At 32.4% G+C, this 18,238-nt stretch overlaps 1 protein-coding gene across 1 annotated transcript in view; it reads right to left on the reverse strand.

Annotated features, from left to right (window-relative positions):
• The window catches only part of LOC135846032 (unc-112-related protein-like), a 152,244-nt gene that overhangs the window by 6,515 nt on the left and 127,491 nt on the right, over positions 1 to 18,238 (reverse strand). The window contains exons 2-4 of the mRNA XM_065364985.1: positions 7,677 to 7,910; positions 3,244 to 3,497; positions 2,972 to 3,153 (exon numbers count right to left, since the gene is read on the reverse strand). Of these exons, the coding sequence (XP_065221057.1) occupies positions 2,972 to 3,153; positions 3,244 to 3,497; positions 7,677 to 7,910 (670 nt within the window). The remainder of the gene's footprint in view (positions 1 to 2,971; positions 3,154 to 3,243; positions 3,498 to 7,676; positions 7,911 to 18,238) is intronic.

The raw sequence follows: 18,238 nt of genomic DNA on the forward strand, positions 1-18,238 counted from the left end.
TCTTTTGGTACTAAAGCAAGACTTTTTTTTGGCAATTTTCACAATAAAAGTGAGAATTATTTGTGGCAATTTTTAACATTTTAGCAAAACACAGAAATTTTTTTGGCAATTTTTAACAAAAAAAAAACAAAAACGATTTTTTGAACAATTTTTGAAAAAACAGTGAAACTTATTATCAATTTTTTTTAGCAAAGAAGTTGAACTTTTTCGGTATTTTGAGGTAAAAAACATGAATTTTGGTCATTTTTGGCAAAAAACAAGACTTAAGAAATTACTGGTAAAGTGTTACTTTTTTTTAATTTACGTCGAAAAATGAGACTTTTTTGCGACTTTTTTGAGTGAAAAATGTCTCTTTTTGGAAATGTTGGCACTTTTAGCAAAAAAGTAAAGCAGTTTGGCAATTTTTGGCACATAAAGTGATACTTTTGGGCAATTTTTGAAAAAAATGTAACCGGTTGGAAAAGTGATGTAATTTTTTAGAAATTGGTAAGATTTAGAATATTATTTATCAGAAAAAAAATATGATAATCTTTTTTAAAGCTTGGACTATTTTTCTAAAAATTGATTTCTTTTTCAAAACTAGAATAAATTATTCCAATTTTAAATGAAATAGGTAAGTACTTTTTTTTTTACAAATGAGTAATATTAAAATATTTTTCAAAAAAAAAAAAAAACCAGGCTTCCTATCCTCAAAAACCACAAAAAGGTATAATTTAAAAAATTCAATATCTTTTGAAAACTACAACATGTTTTTTAAAAAACAAGAGTAGGTACAAACAGAAAGTAGCTCATTCTTTCAAAAAAATGCAATTATAGTAATTACACATTATCAAAAAATTTCAAAAATATACTGGAGGCTCCAGCAATTTTTTAAAAAAATCGCTGGAGGCTCTAAAATGACTTGAACCCACCTAAAGTGGTCTTCAGAGGGTGCTAAAATTGGAGTGTAGAGTAAATTTCAGCTGTCCATCTCCATTTGATGACATTTTGTGAAAATTCAAAGTTTCAAGAATCTGCTGGAGGCTTCAGGAATTTTCAAAAAGTCGCTGGAGACTCAAAAACGACTTGAAATTCACCTGCAGTACTTCGTAGCGTATTGAAATTAGTTTTCAATAATAAATTTCAGCTTTACAACTCCAATTTGATGGAATTTTGTGGGAATTTCGAGTTTCAAAAATCTGCTGGAGGCTCCAGAAATGCTCAAAACGAGTTGAAACTGTTTCCAATCGATTTGGCATGTCGATAATAGGGTATATCCCAAATTTCAACTTTCTTGGTCAATTTGATGAAATTTTGATTTTTTCCCTCATTTTTGGCCTAAATTGGATTTTCAAAAATTCACCAAAAATCGAAAAACGCACTTTAGCACTTGAAATTTTGACAGGTGATAAATTTTTGCATGATCTTTTGATCTACCTCTGTAAGGTTTGAAAAATTTCGTGAAAGTCCTTTGTTGAAACGCAAAATCTGCGATTTCGGCTGACCTGTCAATCAAAATGGACGCCATTTTGTAAGTAGGGCCAACTTTTTTTTGGGCAAGTTTACTTTTAAATGTTCCTCAGGATGTCCCCTTTAAGAAAAAAGTTGTCCCGGAGGATCGGTGGGGGGCTGCAATTACTCCTATTGTCATATGCCGGACTAAACTGGATATGACTAGATTTTAATAGATCTGATTTATCAGATCTGGACATTCTCCGAATCCAATGGATCAGAGTTTTGAACGAATTAGAACTGTTCAGAGATGATCAAATCTAATAAGAGAGACCTGATTGGTTCTGACCGCGACCAGATCTGAATAGATTTAATCAGACCAGGCCAGATCAGACCTAATTTACCTGGACATTCCTCTGAATCTCTTAGACCTCATCAAACCCAACCATTTTCCCCTTGAAATGAATTTTTCAACACGAATAAAGCTGCATTCTCAAAAAGAGAGTAGGTACTTTTCAAAAACTAAAATATTTTTTTTTTGTGAGTGAAACACTAATTTGTTCAAATCAAGAATTTTTTTCTCAAAAATAACCATCCTCGCAGCTTTTTTAATTTTGAACGAAGTTCAAAACATAATTTCATCAAAAGACTACGACTTTTCATTATTGATATTTCTCTCAAAATAAACCAGAGCAAAGCAGACGTTCGACGAGACACCTCGTGTAATGATTTCTACAGCCTGGCTCCGAGAAGAGATTAATACCTCATATGTAGAAATTTTTCACTCGTTAAAAGTCTAATTATTTCTAAAATACACCGAGAATGATTGAAATTCTGCATATCTACACAACACAATACACGCAGACCAGAACTACTGTTTATTCGATTAAGAATTATTACGATTCGCTATTTAAATAATACAAGCGTATACGTAATAAAGTTATTTATTAAAACTAGCAACTGGTATTGTACGCTTGTACTTGACGAAAAGCAATAAAATTTTATTTTGTTACTACTCGCCCAAGTATTTCATAGTTTCGGTGTATTACACGTCTTCGTTTAAGAAATTTAAAAATTTAATTACGTTAAAGTTGCATACCTAAGTATAACAATAGGAACAAAAAAAAATAAATAAAAAAACCTCGATAAAAAGTAGTATTTTTTAAAGCTTTTTTCGAAACAATGAAAATTTTGAAAACAATGGCTCCGTAAAGACTACCAAAGTATAAAAAAGCCAACTCAAAAAATTGGTTTATTGGCTTGAAACTGGTTCCATTCCATGTAGAATCTAATAGGTACCCCGTTACATGTAGTAAATTTAACGGAGACGTAATGTTTAATTATAGTTTACGTTAATTGCTTAATTATCAAATTGAAATTGCGCGAATGGTTTAATTGGTCGAAAACACGATACTCTAGGGAATAGGGATAGGGTTGGTAGCCTATTGACGATATATCTAATTATCATCTGCCGAACGCCAAAACGAAATCGAATAGTAATAGGTATAGGAATACTTGGTAAATTTTTGAAAATACTCACGCAACATTCATACGAGCTTTTTCCGCTAATGATTTCGGTCGAACTAATCTGACACGTGCTTCATGACTAGGAGAAGCTGGACTATGGGCCAGTGACGATTCTAAGCTTCCGTTTAATAATTCCAGAGTTGTTACGTTACCGTTAATCTCAGCATGACCGTTTCGTCTCCATGTACCTGTGGGCTATAGGCGGAGAGAAAAAATTATTAAATTATAATAATGTAGGTATAGCTATAAGAGTGTGAGTAGTACTGGAGATGGAATTTTTCTTACCGTCACAGGTGAACTGATGGGTGTACTTGTGTGTTTCATTGGCGTAATTGGTCCGCAAATAAAAGGAGGTGTTTTATCGAGACTACCGGTTGAGCTTGCTGGACTTTGGTTAGCGATGAAAGTATTGGTGTCCGGTGACACGGGTATATTGTTTTCCCGAAGGTATTTCTTGTGCGATAAATCTTTCAAGTTGTACTTTAAATGATGAGGTTCTAATGGTTTGCATAATGATAGCTCTTCTGGATGCCTTATACCTGCGAAAAAAATGCCAAGATTTGCAAGATTAGAATAGAATTTTTAATTCTTTACAAAAAAGGTTATACGTTTACATTTTGCTCAACGTTTCAAATTCAAGGAGAGTGGAAGCATATAAAAAATTTTAATCTTTCACTCATACCAAGTTCAATTAATTTTGCAACAGTGCTAAAATCGAGAGGAGCTTTTTGAAGTTTCCATTAAAGCATCACAACATTGGGCAACAACATTCAAACCTTTCTGTAATATTTCAAGAGCAGTGCAAGTTTGAAGATTCGACATTTTGATAATCATAATTTTGCCCCTTTCATTTGTAGGGTCGGCAAATCAATTCACACTCGTGTAGTTTGGGTTGCTCTATTGTCAGGCGAATTATTCGACACCTCTTAGAGAACACCTGGTATACCTAACTAATTTGTATTCACTAACAATGTGCCTATGCCCCAACGACCTTAATAATATATCTAATAATATTTATTTAAAAAATTGAATGATGAAAGATGAAAATAAAATAAAATAAAATAAAATAGACTGAAACGGAAAAATGATGATCATATTTCATGTAACAAAATGATGAAACTTGACTGAACTGTAAGATGAAAAAATTGCAATATTTTTCTGATGTTGAAAAACTTGTAAAAAAAAATTATAAAACGAGATAAAAAAAGTAAGTAAACAAAACATTGACAAACATTTTCATAAAAATGAAAAAAGTGAAAAATTATTTTTGCAGGAAAAACTTAAGGTACCTAATCTAAAAAAAAAAAAACATATTTTGTGAAATGTGAAGTTGGAAGAAAATGGCAAAATTCAATTTGGAAAAAAATTGTCAAATTGAAAAACTGTCAGTAGCTGAAAAATATCAAGTGATATTTTTGAAATACAAAAATTGAGACAAAAAAAATTGAGAACAGTAATTTGAAAATAATTTATGAAATGGGGTTATCTGGAAACATATTCAATAGTATTTTGTTGATGTACGAAAATTTAAGGATTTTTTCAAGTTGAAGAAAAAATCGAAATCATTGAAAAATAAAACCAAAACTGAAAAAAAGTAAATCATTTTACTCAAAAATAAAAGAAAAATGATTAAAAAAATTTTCAAAAATTGAAAATGAGTCACGTGCTCAAAAAGTGCGGAACATTTCTCTTTTTTTCATAAAAACGAAAAAAACAACAAATTTCAAAAATCAGTAATGGCTGAAAAAAAATTAAAAAATCAAATAGGTTTGAGCAAAAAAAAATATTAAGCACGACTCAAAAATTATAAAAAGTTTCAAAAAATGGAGCAATTTTTGTAAAAAATGAAAAATTGAGAAAAAATTATACTATTTACTTTTTCAATATTACATTAAGTTTCTACGGATAGATCCAATTTGGCCTAGGGCCAGATCTGACCACGTACCACAAATCTACTCCGAGATCAACCAGTCAGATCAAAGTTTTGATCGGATTAGATCCATTCAGACCAGATCAGATTCAAAAGGGAAAGCCTGAATGCATCAGACCATATCATTAATAGATCAAATCAAATCTGATTGATCAAAATAGATTAGATCACATCAAATTAGATCAGATCACATCCGGTCATTCTAATAACATCAGAGGTTTGATAGGATTAGATTCGTTCAGACCGGATCAGATCCAATAAGGAAGGCCTGATTGTACCTGGCTACACTGTAAAGTTTAGATCAAACTAGATTGATCAGACCAGATTTAGATCAGATCAGGACGTTCCCCGAATCTAATCACATCTGACCACATTTAATCATATCAAAGGTTTGATCGGATTAGATTGATCAGATAGATGATCAGACTTTAGACCAATGAGATCAGATCAGATCAAATTAGATCTGACTGATCAGAGTAGATCACCATTGATCTGACCAGATCTAATCACATAAACGTTTTGATCAGATCAGATCTGTTCAGACGTGATTAGATCCAATAGGGAGCACTAATTGGATCTGAATAGATCTGATCAGACGACCTGAATGATCAATTGATCAGACTAAATGGGATCTGATCACAGTTCAGATCATACCAGATCAAATAGATTAAATTAGCTAAAGCTGATGGCTTCTAATCAGATCAGAATAAATCTGATAAATGATGTACATATTATACAAAAGTCTTCCAAAGAACCCAGCAGAAAAAGATGGGATCTGATCAGATCTGGACAATGAACATTCCATGGGTTGGGTTCAATTGATCTGACATAATTATTTGAACAGATGCCAGATTCAAACAGATGATTTATACTGATCAGGTCAGAGTTTTGATCAGATTAGATCTGACGATCGGATTCAATCGTTATTCCCTCTAGAATTTTAGAGAATAAGTATCTGATGATAGCTTCTCATTGAAATACTACAAAGATTGAATGAAAACCCAAAAGAAAAAATTGCTAAAAAAACAAACAAAAAATACGTATAAAATTTTTTGTTTTAACAATTTGAAAAAATGATGAAAAAAATTAAATAATATTTAACATTCCCGGGGGGGGGGGGGGGGGGGAATAATTGAATCTGTTCAGGTCTGAACTGATCTGACCAATCAAGTCTGATCAAATCTAGAATTCCAATATTTTAACAATAAATTCCCCCCACTCCCTCGATTGGAGACTGGGGTACTGCTACGACATTTTCAATCATTTTTATAACAATTTCATTAATTTTTGTAAAATAATATGCATTTGATAATTTTTTATGATTTTAAAGAAATTTTCTTTATTTTTCAGATCATTTCTGGTCCTTGGAGTAAAAAGATATAAGTTACTTTAAATTTGAAGCACTGCTTTAAAAAAGTAAGGCAATTTTCAAATCATTTCTTTTTTTTTCAAAACACTTTCACTGCCTCTACGTGAGAATATATGCCACATTGTGACATTAAAAATACGAGTATCAGTTGAAAGAACTTCAACCTGAACGTTTCAAATTGACAAAGGTATAGGCAGGCATGAGCCATTTGTAAATAAACGATAATATGATAAAATAAACAAAACTCGACTAAGTTATGCAATAATTATATCTAAAGTACATTTTTAATATTCACAAATAGGGCCTAATATGTACTATAGATTAACAAACTAGTAAATTTTTTTTTTTATTACGTGGGCTTTTTCAACGAATTTATCGACTTGAACCAATAAAAAAAAACTCGATCGATTTATGAGTAGAATATCCGGTATAGATTATATTAAATTCGCAATCGTAAAGTGAACTACCGGTTTCGCAGTTGCTAAAAAAAGCTGATGTGAGGCACTTGCATAATTTTGAAAAGAAACTCGAATTCAAAAAATAAAAACGAAATTGCCCTCGGTAGAAATTTTCAAAAATTCACCAAAAAATGAAAATGAAACTTGAAGAATCGAAAACCTAAGATGTTTTCAACTTGCACTTTTTTTTCTTCAAAAATCCAATTTCAAGATTTGTTTATACGAATGGAAAAATAATACAGACGTTCATTTCGATCATTTCTACATAATTATTCAAAAACTGAAGCATACAAAAACCTGCTAAAGCCCCCAAAACAGTTCAAAATGCAATCAATCGATTCAAGAGCTTATTTATATCGTATCCACATTTTAAATTCAAATCCAGCTCACACATGCTCAGAAAAAAAGAAAATTCCACGATAAATTCCACATAAAATGACTCAATCGATTAAAATATCTGCTAGCAGATTCCACATGTACACATATAAGAATAAGTAACCCATGTGCATAGTGCAGCATCTCGTGCTTACACCTTGGACGACGTCGTCGTCGTTGTCGTCGTCGTTGTCGTCGTCGTTGGCGGCGCCTTTATCCATAAATAGACAATAATACATTCGCGGGGTCACGAGAGCGGAAAAAACACCGCACCTCGAGTCGTACGGTAGGTACCCTTTACTGTGTATATAAGGCTATTTATGGAAGTCGTTTTAAAAATGATACGTACGAATTTATAAGGGAAACGCGTTAATTGTAACAAAACGGGGGCAAAACGTTTTACAAATAGTGGCAAAATTTATTACCCAAAAGGGTGGACCGAATAACGAAATAGCTTAGGGTCTGACCTTTGCACACTACACTACACACCCCTGAACTTTTTACACTACCATCAACGTACTCTGTTAGTGTTTGCCCATAAAGGCTCGCGTGAGAACGACCTCCAGGGTCAATACTTTCAACTCACCTAATTCTCTGCACAGTTGCATTACAGCGTTGAACGTCTTAATTGAAAAATCCACTTTACAATCCAAGTATCGCAAATCTGGTAACTGTAATCTTAACGTTTTATGCATCGGTGTAAAATGTAAAACTGCATCTGCTTGTACGCCATATTGATCTAACGTCGATCGTGTTCTAGTCAGCCATTTGTTTCTGTGAGGCCACCATAAAGCGTGATCTGACCAGTCGATCGCGATATCTGTAAAACAACGGAGAAAAAACAATTTATTAATATCGAGAGACGACGTAGGTACTTTTTTTTTTTTGTTACAAGCTACGAGCTACGTATATATAGTATTAAAGCTTTTTACGAGTATCACGCAGTGTGATGAGATGCGTATACATAAATTAATTGACATTTAAAACGCGACCGGCCACTTCAAACCCCATAAAAACAACAACCATTAACAATGTCACCGTGTGCCCTTGGCAGAGTAGGAGAAAAAACACTAAACTGTCGAGTTCATTACAATATAAATACGTATTATCAACCCTGTTTTCAATATTCTTTCTCGTCATATACGTCGCATGTCGTAAAAATGACCAGAGATGCTGGAAATTCAAAGGGTAAGTTTTCAAGGTCAATTGCCGAATGTAATTTGTTCGTTTTAACGAATAATTTTTGTACTGAAATTCAAGGTCCTTTTTGCAGAGAAAGTTGAAAGAATTGCACAGAATTGAGAGAGGCAGGAAAAATATAAATTAACAATAAGATGGAAAACAGAGAAAGAAATTGGCATAAAGTCATGGAAATTTTACATGCATGTCCACAAAATTATAAAAAGAAAAATTGTTGACGTTGTTTAGAATTCCTGCTCACTTCTTCACAACAAAATATTTTTTTTAGAACATAGTACCCCCCCCCCCTCCCAAAATAACAAATAGGTAGTTGGGTAAGCTAATTTTCAAATCCATTTTATTATGAAAAACAAATTACCACTTATATTTTGAAGAAAAAGTTCGAAAATTTGTTAAAATGTCACGAAAAAGGTTGAAAATGACTAAAAGTTGATGTTACATCACAAAATTTGAGCAAAACGTTGCAAAAAAAATTCAAAATATCAATTTTGAAAAAATGCCAACAATTACGAAACATTCATCAAAATATTTACTGTCAAAGTGAAATGGAATTTTGAAAAATAAAAAAAACAAAAAAAAACAAATGAAGAGTAAAGTACCAAAAATTGACAAAAAACTTGACAAAAGTTGCATAAAACATATTTAGAGTTTCTTATGACATAAAAATAAGTACTATACCGACTGAAAATTGAAAGAATGCCTCAACATTGAAGCTAAACGAAACAAAATATAAAGATTATAAAAATTAACAAAAATTGTACGCAAACAATAACAAAATTAACTGAAAATGAGCCAAAATTGCTTGACAAAAACCACCAGAGATCCACCTATAGATCACTCACAAGTCGAAAAGAAGTACGTGTCAAAACTTTCTCACAGCTTTAAAAAAATTTCAAGCAAAAAAAATACAAAAATTAGAACGTCTTTTCAAAAAAAGGAATCTTCATTTTCAAAAACTAGAATATTTTTTGAAAAACTAAAAAACTGAAAAACTCGAACATTGTTTTGAAAAGCAAGAATAATTTTTAAAAATTGAACTTTTTGAAAAAAAATTGAATATTTTTTCAAAAAGTAGAATTTTTTTCTATGTAAAATGCATAAAATGCATTTCAAAACCCGAGGAGATTTTTTACAAAAAATAAAAAAATAATAAAACTAAAACACTTCTTTAGAAAAAACTAGAATAGTTTTGTTCGAAAATTGAATTTTTTTGAAAAGCAAAACGTTCTTTGGTCACTAAATTGTCTTCAAAAACAAGATTTTTTCAAAAAATGTAAAAATTTGTTTTAAAAACTTCTAGATTATTTTTTCAAACTACAAAGTTTCTTAAAAAAATTGAATTTTCTACAAAAACTGGAATATTTTTTTAAAAAAAAAATAGAAAAATTTTGTTTTAAAAGCTGGATTAGGCATTTGTTGAAAAAACAGAACTGGAATATAATTTTCAAAAACAGGACTGAATTTTCATTTGAAAAGTGGATTTAAAACCTACAGAGAATTACCTTCTCAAAAAATAAAAAAGCAAAATATTTTTTCAAAACTAGAACTTTTTTCCAAAATAGGTGGGTAGGTTACCTATATTTTTTTGAAAAATTGAAATGTTTCCCAAAAACTACATCATTTCTTCAAAAACCACAATTTTTATTCCAAAAAATTAAAAAACTTGATTTTTTTTCAAAAACTAGAGTTTTTTTCAAAAATTGGAATACTTTCCAAAAATTGGAATATTTTTCAAAAATTAAAAAATTTTTTTAAAAATAGGAAAATTTTTTAAAACATTAGAATATTTTTTAAAAACAACAATTTTTATTCCAAAAAGTTGGGTCAAAAACTAGAGTAGGTATTTTTCAAAAATTGGAATACTTTTAAAAAGTTGGAATATTTTTAAAAAATTGAAATATTTTTCAAATACTAGAGTACTTTTTAAAAATTGGAATACTTTTCAAAAATTGAAATATTTTTTCAAAAATTGGAACATTTTTTAAAAACAACAATTTTTATTCCAAAAAATTAGGAAGCTAGACTTTTTTTTCAAAAACTAGAGGATTTTTCAAAAGTTGGAATACTTCTTAAAAATTGAAATATTTTTCAGAAATAAAATATCTAGATATTTTTTCAAAAATTGGAAAATTTTTAAAAGTTGAAATATTTTTTAAAAATAAAATATTTTTTCAAAAATTGGAGAATTTTTATAAATTGAAATATTTTTCAAAAATTGGAATATTTTTTAAAACCAACAATTTTAATTCCAAAAAATTGGGAAACTAGATTTTTTTTCAAAAACTAGAGTATTTTTCAAAAATTTAAATGGAATACTTAGGTATCTAGAATGTTTTCACAAAACAATATTACTTAATTTTTCAAAAACTAACATTCTGAAAAAAAACTAGAACATTTTTTCGAAAACTGGATATTTGGTGACATTTTTTTTCTTAAAATGAAAACGTTAAAACTTTTCATCAACTAAGCGGAGTATAAATATTATATTTTTAAAATTACATCGTCAGGACAAATTTACTACAAGCCTAGGTAGTTCAGCAAATTATTTAAATTCCAAAAAATTGAAACAAGTTATTAAAATTGAACCGGTTCAAGCACAATGGTCTTCTCTTCAGCTCCAACATCGTTTTGCCAAAATCAAATGAATATTTGCATTGACAAGGCCATTTTACGAGATGTACTTATTTCATTTCCACAGAAATCGTACTCCAAAAACAACTAGGTACAAAATGAAAATCCACATCAATTATATTATTCATAAATGTTGGCGATTTTGAGAACTCATTGTTTTTTATCTATTTCCATAAAAAATTGTCAATGAACCAAACAACAAAACTGGAACACAGGATAACAAAAAATTCCTTATCGTTTAAAAATAATGCATTTTGCAGCGAAATATTATCATTTGATGAAGTCGTTTATTGTCGTTTCGTTTCGTTTCGCAAAAAAGTAATAATTTTTATTTGAAGACCGAGAAAGGCTTTCGAAAGTTTATATTTTTTCCAAAACTTTGAATCGAGTCTTTTTTATTTCTCATTACTCCTCGACCCTCGCTTTCGTATCATTACGTAAAATCTATAATTTTTCCAGCAATGGTTCCCAAACTGTTCTATTTTCGTATCAAAAACTGAATGTTCGTATTTTCTATTCCTATACAAGAATTTCATTTCTAAATACTTCAACTTCAAATAAATATAAACAGATATGAAAAACAGGAACTACATAATTTTTATCGCATTTCATCCAATAATTCGATCACTCTTTACACGCGGCATTGCGCGTATTTAAATCCAAAGGAAAATACAGACGATTGTCGGCTAAGCCATACAGCGAAACGAATATAGTTATCTGATTAATTGCGCATCTAGGTGAAATAACAACAACGAGAGTGAGAGAAAAAAAAGGAGGCCAATATAGAGAAGATAATTACATAAATGGTTAATGATCGTATCGCAGCTTATATTCGACTCATCGTCACATTAATAGCCTAAGTATCCTATAAACTACGTACATACAAACATGCAAACGAGAGTACATCATACACATCAGATGTATATAAGATGCCATTCGAGCGTAAATCCGGTACCCACAAGACCCCAGAGGTCTCCTCTCTACAGCAGCAGCAAGCAACACCAACCAGCAACCAACTGCTCTCTAAAATGATGATAAATTTCATCTCTATCGAAGAGTAAAGACACCTCCATTAATATTTTTCTCGGCGAAAATTTCACCAATAGATTAACCCAGGTGTAGAATGAAAAATTGGCGGATTAGAATACGAAAATCGTCGTTTGGAATTGAAAATTGCCCACATTTTGATAACATATGCGGAAAGGCACCGATGAAACGTAATTAAACTACACGCGGAGAGAAAAAATTCGCGTACGTCGAGTGTAGGCTCGGTAAAGTGAAGAGGCGAGTAGCTCCTTACAAGGGAAATGGGGTTGACTGGTCTCGGTAATATTTATGGTATGAAGCCAATCCGCGCGACCAACCTGTAGGAAATAATCTCCCACAATCGAATGTTATAGTGTAGAAACGAATGCTGCCCACGGTCCCCATAATACATAAGGTCGTCCCGTTCAAAATATTTATACTAACGTAGTAGTTTAATTATAGAGTATACATTATTGTTAAGCAATGGCTCCTTATACCACCACATTATAAAAGGTACACAGAGTAAACCACCAATATATCCAATACCTCCGGTACGTACTTTTATTGGATGTCATTGCGTTGGCATACTACAATTTTATAAACGTGTATTTACACGTATTTTCCCCTCCTTTACTCGTAAAACCGGATCTTCAATTCGCAAAAATTCTCTTTCTCTAACATCTTCCCTAACATGTTTGTAATCGTAATTAAGGTTCGTTTGTTGCGATGTAAATGCAACGATCCGAATGGTCGAGAATTAGCTCGAATTTACTTACTCCATTATCGTAAAATTCTAACATCTTGTTCGATTTAAAAAAAAACAACCAATATAGTTCACTCGCGAATAGAGAACATCCATTAATAAGTATCCAATAAAATAGGTTATATGGTAGTTTTTTTTCACATATAAAGCTACACGAATGTTTATCGTATATGTAATGGCTGCTCATTTGAATTCCTGTACAGCTTTTTTATACACAAATAAACTATTCGAAATAGATCATCCTTTTTTATTTATTTTCCGAACTGAAAGACGAATAAAAAATTTCGAGATTGGTACGTATATCTGTGAGCTCAGCAGAAGGTTCTGCAGGAGTGATTGGATTGCGTGATCGTTTGCCTACCTACGCAAGCCAATGCGGGGGTTGCTCTTACTATACAGCGATAGAAACATATGCCAAAGGGCCTAATAATTTCGTACAACTTCGACTTTAACAGCTTAATCAACGAGAAAGTAATATGTATTTTCTCTATACATCTACCATATAGACTGAAAGGGGCAAGCCATTGCAGGGCACAGTCGAACGATGCAATCGATCTGCAATGTACGTGAACCTTAAACCTATACTAATCGTAGTTGGTAGCAAGCGTGGGTTTTTAAGTGTATATAACACCAGGTTCGAATGTAATATCGAGTTCAATTTATCGTAGGATGTAAATACCGAGTAATACCACCTGTTTTTATGAATTTCAATACGCTTAGCTCATACTCAGAGACTTTGAAAAAGCTGAAGGCGAAATGTTTCATGCATTCTTTCCGCAATGAACACCATCCATCCCAGCCCACCCTTAAATTTACTCGCATCTTTTCACGGTTATTATATTTTCGATCTGGTTTGATTATACGGCGTGTGTGTTGCGGATACCGGATAGTGCAAGTGAACTTCTTCACCTGGCATACATTGATCGTTCAAAACTAAATTATGATGGGATTATGAAGATGAGAACACGAATCGGAAATACCCCAGATATTTGATGTTTCGTTTTCAGCACGTTCAGCAGATTCTTTTCAATTTTCTAGAGAAATTTTTTCAATTTTTCAAATCTACTCGCAATCAGTTCTAAAAGGACTGTGAGGCGTCTACATACACACACGAACACTATTTCACAGAATAATTCAATTTTCTCACAATAATATACGATGGTAAATCGAAAAAGAAGCAATAGCATCTCGTTTCGTTGAAAGAATTCTTGGACTTGGAAAGTGTACACATAATATACGTACAGACAAAGCATCGTCAATAAATAAAATAACTTCTTTACGAACTTTTTAGTATAAAAGTCAGCATCAGCACAACCCCTCAAGTGATAATTTACGACAGGAATCGAATCGCTCATAAATTCTACACCAGGAGGGTGGCACTAGTATTGCTATCTCTTTCGAAGAGTTAACTTATCTACTGGTGAAAATTAAATTTCAAGGTCAAATACCAAATGAACCCTATATAAAAGCAACCCTATAATTCGTTGGATATCGTTTTACGCACTCGTTCAACATGTTAAAAAATTCCCCTCACAACACGTGTGGTATTTTTGGCATATTTTTCCAATAATATTAAAGCATCGTGCGGTATCGGCATCGGGCTCGCGAGTGTTTGATTTCCAACGGCATAAGTGAGTATTGGGTCGTATAAACGGTCTATGTAAGCGAAGGCGTTGCTAAAGAGGCCGCGGTGCGAGCGATCTGGCGGTTACATCAAAGAGGAGCCTTTTTACGATATTTTTATTTTCATTTAAAAATACATATATTTAATGTTATGCATATTGAAGGCATAAGGATGGGGTAGAGGATATCAAGGATTGTGTTTTTTACTACCGCGTGACAATAAAAGATCAAGGAGAAGGAAGAAGAGATGCGCCTGTTTGGAGTACCTACTTACCTACTCGTAGAATGAAACATCCATCGAAGGCTCCACCAGCCAGATCGCCTTGAAATCGAATCAAAATATCGATTTGGCGGGTGTTGAAATTGATTAAAAAATCAAAATAATTAAATTTTTAATTATCAAGCCAAGAAACAATTTTAATTTATAAAAAAATTTTCTAGTGTGAAATTTTCTATAAAATTTAAACTGATTCCTTGCAAAAAAAAATTACCTCATCTGTATTAGTGCATTTTTGGAAAATAGAAATAGGTACACCAATAGGGTACGTTTCAGCGCTGAATTTCATTTTTCAATTTTTTGAGAAATTTGTAAACGTTCAAATTTAAAATTTTTCAATTTTAATTGAGGAAAACGATCAAAAAATATAGGCAGGTACAAATTTTGACCTTTTTGAAGGTAATTTTTCAACAAAACTGTGAAATCCAAAAATCCGCTGGAGTCACTTAGAAGGGCCTGAAACCACCAACACCATAAATGTATTCATGAGATTAAAAAATAAAATGTGAATTATATTTCAGTTTTCTACCTCGACTTGACCAAATTTGTACATTTTCATTCAAAATTAGCAAAATTTGTAGGTTCTCAAAAAAATTTGCCAAAAACCAAAAACAGAAATTTTACATGTCTAACATGTTATTAGATGATGTTTAAAAATTGTAGGACGATTTTTTTATAATTCAAAAGTGCATTTTCCGTGAAAAAATTGGAATAAAGACACCTCTGTGAGAAGAGAGTTGTAAATCATGGATACGTGTTTTATTGAAGTTTTCAAATACGACAAAATATCAGAAAGTCCCCCTTGAAAAATTGGCCCAGTGAAATTGGTGATTTTTTTTGTAAGGGCGACTCTAAATGTTGAGAACTTGTGGTTGAATCAGACACAGTTTTCAATCAGTAGGTGTTTTCAGACCAAAGTAAGGACCTGTGGTTGAATCAGACACCGTTTTCAATCAGTAGGTGTTTTCAGACCCAAGAAGGACCTGTGGTTGAATCAGACACAGTTTAAAATGGGGTGGGGGGGTGTTTTCAGATCCAAATAAAGGGATTATTTTTTGGCTGAATCAGACAGACTCAATTAAGGACCTGTGGTTGAATCAGACACGGTTTTCAATCAGTGGGTGTTTTCAGACCCAAGTAAGAACTTGTGGTTGAATCAGACACTGTTTTCCATTAGTGGATGTTTTCAGGCCCAAGGAAGAACTTGTGGTTAAATCAGACACAGTTTCAAATCAGTGAGTGTTTTCAGACCCAAGTAAGCACCTGTGATCGAATCAGACACCGTTTTCAATCAGTAGGTGTTTTCAGACCCAAGAAAGGATCCGTGGTTGAATCAGACACAGTTTTAAATGGGGTTGGGAGGTGTTTTCAGATCCAAATAAAGAGATTATTTTTTGGTTGAATCAGACAGACCCAATTAAGGATCTGTGGTTGAATCAGACACGGTTTCCAATCAGTGGGTGTTTTCAGACCCAAGTAAGAACTTGTGGTTGAATCAGACACTGTTTTCCATTAGTGGATGTTTTCAGGCCCAAGTATGAACTTGTGGTTGTATAAGACAGGCCCAATTAAGGACCTGTGGTTGAATCAGAAACGGTTTTCAATCAGTAGGTGTTTTCAGACCCAAGAAAGGATCCGTGGTTGAATCAGACACAGTTTAAAATGGGGTGGGGGTGTTTTCAGATCCAAATAAAGGGATTATTTTTTGGTTGAATCAGACAGACCCAATTAAGGACCTGTGGTTGAATCAGACACGGTTTCCAATCAGTGGGTGTTTTCAGACCCAAGTAAGAACTTGTGGTTGAATCAGACAGACCCAATTAAGGACCTGTGGTTGAATCAGACACTGTTTTCAATCATGTGGGTGTTTTCAGACCCAAGTAAGAACTAGAGGTTGAATCAGACACAGTTTAAAATCAGTGGGTGTTTTCAGACCCAAGTAAGAACTTATGGTTGAATCAAACAGACCCAATTAAGGACATGTGGCTGAATCAGACACTGTTTTCAATCAGTGGGTGTTTTCAGACCCAAGTAAGAACTTGTGGTTGAATAAGACAGACCCAATTAAGGACCTGTGGTTGAATCAGAAACGGTTTTCAATCAGTGGGTGTTTTCAGACCCAAGTAAGAACTTATGGTTGAATCAGACAGACCCAATTAAGGACCTGTGGCTGAATCAGACACTGTTTTCAATCAGTCGGTGTTTTCAGGCTCAAGTAAATACTTGTGGTTGAATCAGACACCGTTTTCAATCAGTGGGTGTGGGTGTTTTCAGACCCAAATAAAGGGATTATTTTTTGACACCTGGCACATTTTTCAGGTGTGCTGCAAGAAAAACGATGAAAAAAAAATTCTTCATGTTTTTCATTATCATCCTAACATGCAAGGCTCATTAAAATGACAAGTGATTTACCAAAAAATACAATAAAAATTTATCAAAAATTAGTACAAATTTTGGTCGCTAAAATTTATTTTCAAAGGTCCCTTCTCAGCAAAAATAAAAAGTGAAACTTTCAACACATGTGTCCTCCCAACTCTTACGTATGGCTCTGAAACATGGACAATATAAAAAAAAATAGAACAAAAAATAAGAACTACTCAAAATGCAATGGAAAGATCCATGCTAAATCTAAAAAAAAGAGATCGGATTAAAATGAAAACAGTAAAAACGAAACTGAAAAATAATCGAAACGCAGTCAAACTGATAAAATCAAAAAAATGGGGGTGGGGGGGTCATGTGGCTAGATTAAGGGACAACAGATGGACACAAAAAGTCACTTTCTGGTTCAATACTGGGACAAGAAGGCAAGGGAAACAGAGGGCTAGGTGGAGGGACGACTTTAGGAAACTACTGACCCATCACCATTTTCAAAAGATCGCCCAGGACAGGAAAGAATGGTGCAGGCTGGGGGAGGCTTTTGCCGTATCTTAGGGTCACGAGTGTTATCTATGTGTACTTGTAACACTTGTAAAATAAAGCTTTTTATTTATTTTATTTATTTAGTACCTAGTAATTTATCAAAAATTACAAGTAATTACGGTAATTTACAATAAATTTGCACTAATTCGCCAAATTAAAAATTTTGACGTCATTACCTATATTGATCTTTCTCAAACACTTGAAAATCATTATCATTCAAAATCTGAAAATTTACTTCAATGTTGCACAAAAGTCAAAAATGTCAGAAATTGGCGACTTTTTTCAGTTTTGAAAAGTCTCACAAAGGTATTTACAATAATTCATCGAAATTTTTTCCAAATTCTTAAAAATCAAAATTTCTAAAAGAGATGGATTGTTGTAACACAAATTCAAAACACTTATCGATTTTTTGAAAAAAATCACTTTTTTCAACTCTTTCTGCATCTACCTACTTTAGGAATTATGCACTTTTAATCGAATTACATATATGTGTAATGATATTTTGGAATCTTTTTCAACTCAATGTTCAGATTTTATTCATATTTTCGAAACTAAGTTTGGTACACTTTTTTGTATTATTTGTGCCCTTAGATATCGACTTTTTATTGATGCCGAGTCCTAATGGTTTCTACTACTTAAGCTTTCTTCGTAAATGTAATTTTCAAAACTTCAACCGTACCTATACAAATTACCCTATAGTATCCGACGT

The sequence above is a fragment of the Planococcus citri genome, chromosome 4, assembly GCF_950023065.1.
Source record: "Planococcus citri chromosome 4, ihPlaCitr1.1, whole genome shotgun sequence".
Classification (NCBI taxonomy): Eukaryota; Metazoa; Arthropoda; class Insecta; order Hemiptera; family Pseudococcidae; genus Planococcus; species Planococcus citri.